This window comes from Hypomesus transpacificus, chromosome 8, assembly GCF_021917145.1.
Source record: "Hypomesus transpacificus isolate Combined female chromosome 8, fHypTra1, whole genome shotgun sequence".
NCBI lineage: Eukaryota > Metazoa > Chordata > Actinopteri > Osmeriformes > Osmeridae > Hypomesus > Hypomesus transpacificus.
In genome coordinates, this window is record NC_061067.1 from 7,708,298 (window position 1) to 7,716,532 (window position 8,235).

Genomic DNA, 8,235 nt, shown 5'->3' on the forward strand with positions numbered 1-8,235 from the left:
TGAGGAAAACGCTGTATTCTATTCATGCAAACCAGTAGCATTAAAATGACCTTAAGTAGATAAGTAAATTTCAGCCCGTGTGGCACTTTGTTTTTTTTCTATCTGGCAAGTTTTGTGAAGGGGTTGAGGAATAAGGGAAAGGAAGAAAGATGTGTACCCAATGTTTTCACGTGAAGCAGACCCTCCCCTCGAACCTTCCCCTCAGGTGGAAGAAATCTTTAAAGTTTTTTTTACTCTTTTGTGGGATAACATCAGACGGGTTTATAGGCGAACCAATCAGGTCCCTCCCCTGCCATAGATCGCTGCTATAATACATAGCAGTAAAAGCCGTCTGCTCGCACAAGCTGCTGTGGCTCGACTACGTAGATATTCTGTGGCTAATTTTCTCACTTTTTATCCACGTAACCGCGACCCTCCTTCGATGTGTCCCGTTATCATTTCGCAGAAGCGTTCATTTCCGCACCTGCCACGGTAGTGCTCGGGCGGCACTGTACAAACGAACTAGAGGAGGAGGCAAGGACATTGTGGAAGCGTCGGAGCAATAGCAGGGAGAGCTATAGAAACGGCCGCCGGTTGATAACGCAGAGGCTCCGAGTGATTTAGATCAAATTGGCGAAATGCTGCTGACAAAAATCGTTGTGGGTTTCATCTGCTTGTCCTTGGTGTCCTCTGTGATGGGCTGTGGACCAGGCAGAGGCTACGGGAGGAGAAGACATCCGAAGAAGCTTTTACCTCTGACGTACAAGCAGTATATCCCAAACGTCGCGGAGAAGACCCTAGGGGCAAGTGGCAGATACGAAGGCAAGATCACACGGAACTCCGAGCGATTTAAAGAACTGACTCCAAATTACAATACCGACATTATATTCAAGGATGAAGAGAACACAGGTGCCGACAGGCTTATGACTCAGGTAAGGAGAATACCTTTTTGATGCACCTATCATAATGCACTGTCAGTTGTGAATTATATTGCACCGAATACGCACCATGAAGTGAAGCCAGCATAATTGTGCCGGTATCTATTGAACTCCATCTTTTATCTTTTTAAACTTCGCTGTATAAAGAGGTGCACCTTCATAACCAAAGCATAGGAGTTTTGATTGAGGCTTGCAAAAGGTATTGGCTTATGAATCACGCCAGGAGACGTGACGTGCTGGAGGACAGGCAGGACACTCGGCCCTTCTGATTGTGCCAGTTTATTTGAAATATTTATGTAGTCCTGTCCTCATATCTATATTTGTATTCTTAAGGCCCTTGCCTGTGTTATGGTAGTCGCATGTAAGATGCTCATTTAACCAGTCTCTGGATATGCGTGTTTCTGTCCATAAAATGAAGATTACATCATATTTTAAATAGCCTAACCTTATATCGTAATTCCGGTGCTTCTATAACCCAAATGCAGTCGGAATATACTATAAACAGTCGGTCTTTTATGCATGGATTGACTCATTTCAACAGTCTTGTACAGGCAACTGTAATTCACCCTTTCGCAGTCATGCTTATCGGTGCATGAAGAAATTGACATTTCTTTGAGAATGGTCTGAATACTATCACTACTTCATACATGGGTGGGACGCAACCAATTAGTGGTTATGTTGCGAGGCGCACCGACGCAGCCCTGGGTGTGTATTGGTTTCTCAAATGTGCATCCTTTTTTGTGAATTGGATTATTTAACATATTTGCACGCTGAATGTTTTCTTGCGTACACCTTTTTGTATCCAGGTTATTCTATTTGCAAATGTTGCATTTCACAGATTATTTGCACAGACGGACTATAAGGTAGGCTGTAACTGGAAAGCCTTTGTGGTGTTCAGGGCTTGTCTTGACCGATGACAAGTGTGTTTTGCACTGGCTCAAGCCATTTCTCCACAAAAATTGCCAGGGTGGGTTGCTTAATCAGTCCGGCTACCTTAAAATGCCACTGAACCAGAAGCAGCGCGAAGATGGAGGCGCGCGCAGGAGTCCCTGAACCGTACACCGTGCCATGGGCACGCGCTCAGATTAAATATTCACCCTGCGTGCAGTCCCTACATCTCTCTTGACTCTCCCTTCCAGTATTCCGTTATACAGCCAACTGTACGTCTCTCATTTGAGAGTGCTATACGGAGCTTACCTAACATTAACTATTTCCTTGACGCTGTCATGTTAAGATTTTATGGACTACCCTTCAATCCTAACATCTCAATTAAAAAGGTAGCCTATATTCTTATCGTTCAGTGACGGAGTGACTGTTGAAGACTACCATTTTGAATGCATAGCATGCTGAAACATTCCCTTGAGAATAGACCCCCCTCCGATTCTTGCCACTTTTACCCTGTTGAGTCTAGCCGGTAGCTGTTGAACTTATGACCTTTTCCTCGTTGCAAAGTGGAGGAACATAAAACGTTGGAACTGTTAAAACCCATATAGTATGACGGTATTAGTAACTTATTTGAGGTTATTGGTACGCAACGCATGGTCCCAAATGAAAGTATGCACAAAAAGTTTAAATCTGGCATTTATCCTAACATTGAAATACCATAGTTTGACGTGTACAGCCTTTAGTTATATTTCGTGGAACATTTGCGTGCGACGTTCGTTTAACAGTTGCGCATGACATTAGAGAAGTTTGCTTACCTCCCTGTTTTGATGCACATTGAGTTGTAACCGATACTTGGAAGTCTCTAGTGTTTAAATAAAGCATAAGCATACGTTATATGTCTGTTGGGGTTTTCTTTAGATCAATCTCTAAATCAATCTCCGTTCGTGATGATCTCTTACAGCGCAATATCGCCTCAGGTTGTGCCAGTGTGAGCGCTGAAACTAGAAAGCCAAATTCGCTTCAATGAAATGAACGACTTAGTCATTTTACTGACATTTTAGTTCACACACACTTCAGTGAACACAGCGGAAGGTTTTTTGTGTATTCCCCGCAAAGGAGATAACATTGAGACAGATTGGGTTGTTTGCGCAGACAGGTACCTGATAAGTGTTTCCTCTAATTCATTTGTGAAAAGATTAAGAGGGAGGCAGCGGGCGAGGCTTGTTGAACAACTTTAGACTGAGCACAAAGCGCCGGCCGAGGAAGTCCTGCTGGGCTTCACGGTGGCTGAGCAGAATTTGGCTTGATTTGCGGCACACGACCCAATGAATTAATAAATAGTTTAGGCATTACGGCTCTTGACTCCAACAATCCCACTCAGAATGTGCATGGTTTTGTTATTTTTTCATCGGGGCATTCTACAAGTGCCAACGGCTTATAAAAATCTCCATTATGACCCCTCATCTCATTTACATGCTTCAGAAACACTTTCAGCCCAAGTAAGACGAACTGTAGGTTATGATCCTCATAATCAGAATGTAAAGTGAAACGATAGGCTTATGCATGCGTTTAGCTATGTGTGTGTGCTTACGCGTGCGTGCGTTTGAGCTAGTGTGTGAAAGGGAGAGAGAGTGATGGCGAAAGATAGATGGGGAGGATGATCAAGCGTGCGTGCACGCGTGTAAGTGTGCCTCATTACTCCATATTCGCATGTACTAGGTATCTTCCACAACATATAGGAGCAACAACTAAAACCGACACATTTAAGCATGCCTCAGTGTACGAAAGAAGAAGGAAGCTAAGCATCTTCTGTAAGGGTCCAGAGAAAGGGTGAGGGTGCAACACTTTAAAGGCCAACTAAGTTATTCTTCAGGATTATCCCCATCAATTATTAATTCAAAGAAAACAGTTCACGACGTTACATCCATCTCTCTTTTTCACAGATTTATAATTTCAATGAATTAGTAATTGTGAGCTAATGATCTCTGACACAAAATCTTTCATCGTGAGCGGTCGCTACTTTCCCTGACCAGATATCTATATGTTTTAGGCCAGTCAAGCGGATGCAATGCCTTATCAATTTTTCATCACGATCTTTTCAATCTGAGATATGCCCCCGACGCTGCTCCCCCAAAGAACTGAAAACCATAACATTTTGTGTACGTATGTCTCCAATGTGTCCATATATAGGCCTCAATATCGATAGAGAGCACTAAAGATCAGGTTATTGTGGAGCTGAATAACTCAAACGTGTCAATTAAAGATTGTGATCCTAAAGGGGAGATGATACTTTCTTATTTGTGTAGGCCATTAAATGATTCATAAATCCACAATTACTTGATGTTAATGTGTGGTATTGACACCGTTACCTTATCCACACTCAACATAGCAAAAAATGATACCCCATGATAACCTGCATTTCTTGATCTATCACAGATGCATTCCGTTAGTCTGAAATCTATTTGAAAAACCTACTGAAATATACATTTTCACTTGGCTTTTTGTATTCGACTAATGGGACATTTTATTTTCCAATAGAGATGTAAAGACAAGCTGAACTCGCTGGCCATCTCCGTCATGAACCAGTGGCCCGGGATAAAGCTGCGCGTGACAGAGGGTTGGGATGAGGACGGACACCATTCCATGGAGTCGCTCCACTACGAGGGAAGGGCAGTGGATATCACCACGTCTGACAGAGACAAGAGCAAATACGGCACGCTCTCCAGACTTGCGGTGGAAGCCGGATTCGACTGGGTCCACTACGAGTCCAAAGCCCATATTCACTGTTCCGTCAAAGCAGGTGGGATCCCAAGGCATATTTATTTTTTTAACCAACGATAACATCTCAAATGCAAAACAGAATGTTTTTAAATCCGATTTACAATTACCTCCCCCCTTCAATTCGGAACGGGTTAACGGGTTGGTCGCAGGTCTATTAGGCTATACGTTACGCATCTTCTTTTTGAACAAGAGTGGAGATGTTTTTTTGTCAACGAATTTGCAACACATTCCGCGAACAACTGATAAGTATGCTAATTATCGATGGGCGTACTGTTAGTGCGTCATTAAATAGGCCTAGCCTATTCGATTTAATAATGCCTTCCTGCTGCTTTATGTAGGCTATTCTGTGTGAACCATACTGCTGCATGTTCCTTGCTGGCATGCCATGCAGCTTATTTCCCGATCTTACATCGCCCCACACCGTTTCTATGTGGGAACCACGACCCTTTCACGTGAATATTCTCCCGAAATACAAACAAAATCACCTACTAAAATGACTTGTGATCTACAACCCAAACGGTGAATAACACCTAGGCTATAGCAGGTGCATACTCATTTACAACAGGCGTTGTAGAATCTGTATAGTCGATAGAACGCATTGAGCAAAAAATGTATTCTAAAAGTCACATTTTGGCAAGTGGTCTAATTGGTTTGAAATCCATGCCCAAATGATTCAACGCAGATGGAAACTACTATGGGCCTATTTCCTTAAAATACCACATTAGATTTTGAGTTTATGGCAAATCCTCTAGTTGGGATTCAAGACACACATTTTGAGATCATATACGTGTCATTGGGGGTCGTGTGACTTTAGCAAAAGGATTTAGACTAAGCAATGTTGAATTCGTTTGGGGCAAATCTGGTTTTCAATTGTCACCTTATTTCATGCCCGCGAATCTTAAAAGAAGATTAAATCCCCAAATTCAGCAAGCCTATTCTTTTCTGTTGAAATGTGTGTGTTTACTGACAGTGTGATCCTGGAGATTGGAATGTGAAGAGTTCTCCCAAGGCCCGAATTATTGTCATCAAGATTGACAACAAAGCTGGGAGAAGTGTTAAAAAGAGAGACATTGATGTTGAGCAGCAGCAGGCATTTAGAGTCTGGGTCCTCATTTAAATTCAAATCTACATCTTGAGAGGTTTGGAAAAGTGGCTCCACTGGGTAAATAGTGTTTGCGGCGCTCTTGTTTTTTTCTGAGTAGGCTATGTGTGTGAATTGTCACATAGAGGTTTCTGCACCTGAGTAAATATGGGAAGAGTCGCTGGGAAAGGCATAAGTGTTCTCTTCCAAGAGTGGCTCGGCCCAAAAGCAGATTTAGAATGACAATGTCCGCTCTTTATTGGTTTTTAATTAAGGCCAGAAGACCAAAGGCTTTCAGTTTTCTAGTCTTAGACAACGAGAAGCGCCCAACACGGTTTGAATGAGTCCCTATTACGTTCACATAGCTGGCATTAGGACATGGCACATGAATATGGCCGACCGTATTGTATAGGCTGGATATAATAGGCTACATAGAAGCCTTTATGTTCTCAAGTGCGAATGTGCTCTGAAAGATATGAATAAACGCATCTGGTAAATAATTGTCTACACATCTAATGTTAGAAATGCATAGGATAGGCTGTAGGCTACTGCCTCTACTTTGTACAAACAGGTGCTAAAAGGCCTATGCGCTGCGCATCATCCATGATAAATTACCTAAATTCAACCTATTGACTTTATTGAATGTATTTATTAAAATCTAATAAAAACAAACTTTTATTTCAACAGAAAACTCTGTTGCTGCTAAATCGGGAGGCTGCTTTCCAGGTTCTGCATCAGTTACCCTTCAAGATGGAAGTAGGAAGTCTGTTAAAGATCTCAAAGTTGGCGACAAAGTGCTGGCCGCCAACACGGAGGGGGAGCTCGTTTACACCGATTTCATCATGTTCATAGACCAAGATTCGACAACCAGAAGAATGTTTTACGTGATAGAGACTAAAGAAGCGACCCAGAAAATCACCCTCACTGCTGCGCATCTCCTCTTTGTTGTTAGCAACTCAACGACTGACCTGCACACGATGTCAGCAGTATTTGCTAGCAAAGTCAAACCTGGGCAGAAGTTGGTGGTATTCGATGATTTACATAACCAACTCAAGTCTGTGACAGTGGAACGGATTTACATGGAAGAGTACGAAGGGTCATTTGCTCCAGTTACTGTACAAGGAACCGTCGTGGTGGACCAAGTGCTTGCGTCGTGTTACGCAGTAATTGAAGACCACAACTTGGCGCACTGGGCCCTTGCGCCAGTTCGGTTCAGCTACTGGCTTTCTTCTTTGCTTTTCGCTAAAGACTACACCGAGCCCAACGCCACCGTGCACAAGGACGGAGTGCACTGGTATTCCAAGATTCTATATCAATTAGGAACGTGGCTCTTGGACAGTCACTCGATCCATCCACTTGGGATGTCAATAATCTCCAGTTGAAACTTCATAGCCTATGGCAAGAGCAAACTGAGACTAATGTAGGACAATAAACAATACTAGAATAAAAAGACAAAGGCCCCAGCGGAGTTGGGATATTTATTTCAGTGACTTTTACATGGTGTGTCCCTTTCAAAGAATGAATGGAGCCTTAAACGTTTTCTTTTAATAATTTATTCTCATTTGAACTCGCTGGTACCACACAAATGGATTCTAAAACGGTGTGACCAGCAAATTGCGCAGAATCTATTTTTGTATATCTCAAGTAAACTGCAAAGAGAAAGAAGAACATAGAAAGAATTAAACTTTCTTGACAGGTTGTAATGTTCTGTGCATATATGTGCAACTGACTGTTATATTTTGGGGAGAACAAACTTCGTGGGGGTCCATAAATTATATTTTTTATACACAGAATTGTAAATTAGATTTTGACAGATCGTTACCGAATCACATTTCGTTATTTGAAATAGTGTAAGATACGAGAATATATTTTAATTTAAATACAGTAGTTGGGAAAGTATTGGAAATCGTGTACTGCTTTGTTTATTAAGAATTATATAATTTTGAAGACATTTCATTTATGTTGTCAGAGTGGGACAGATATTCTGCCTCATGTCTGCTCCCTCTGCTTGTGTTTATTTTTTCTATTTTTCTTTGAGAAAATATGAAATGCACATTCTGACAATTCAGTAACATTATAAGTAGTACAGAACAAACGTTTTGTTGAATAAATTAATAAGTAACTCCTGTAAATTTACTAAAATGTATTTTTCTTTTCATATTTTGTAATAGGGAAATAGTTTTATAGAAATTACATGCGGCAGATGCACAGTTTGGATAGTGTATAACAGCGTGACCATACCAGTTACCTTTCATAACGGCGATGTGTCAAAAATGTCTAGAGTTTATTATTTATATGTTTATTACAAAATGAGATAAAGAAAACGTTCAAAACTGCAGTTGTTACATGTCTTTGTCTCCAAATAACCCACACGTTGTGCTATACCAGAATCAAAACTGATTCTTTGGTTTAATTGCAAAATGTTAATTGCATATCGTAGCCTAAAAATCCATTAGATTCGAATTATACTCAATTAAGGATTTGTTCCACGCAATATAGACTGACCTAGCTATAACACAGATGAGTTGAGTTAATTATTGGATTTTTGCTAACTATGATTTTGGCAGACCA

At 41.3% G+C, this 8,235-nt stretch overlaps 1 protein-coding gene across 1 annotated transcript; it reads left to right on the forward strand.

Moving 5' to 3' along the window:
• Positions 1-290: 290 nt before the first annotated feature.
• Positions 291-8,002, forward strand: shha (sonic hedgehog signaling molecule a). The gene is made up of 3 exons (XM_047024249.1): positions 291-911; positions 4,341-4,602; positions 6,352-8,002. Exons 1-3 carry the CDS (start codon positions 618-620, stop codon positions 7,044-7,046), a joined length of 1,251 nt encoding a protein of 416 aa, XP_046880205.1. The 5' UTR covers positions 291-617; the 3' UTR covers positions 7,047-8,002.
• The last annotated feature ends 233 nt before the right edge of the window (positions 8,003-8,235 follow it).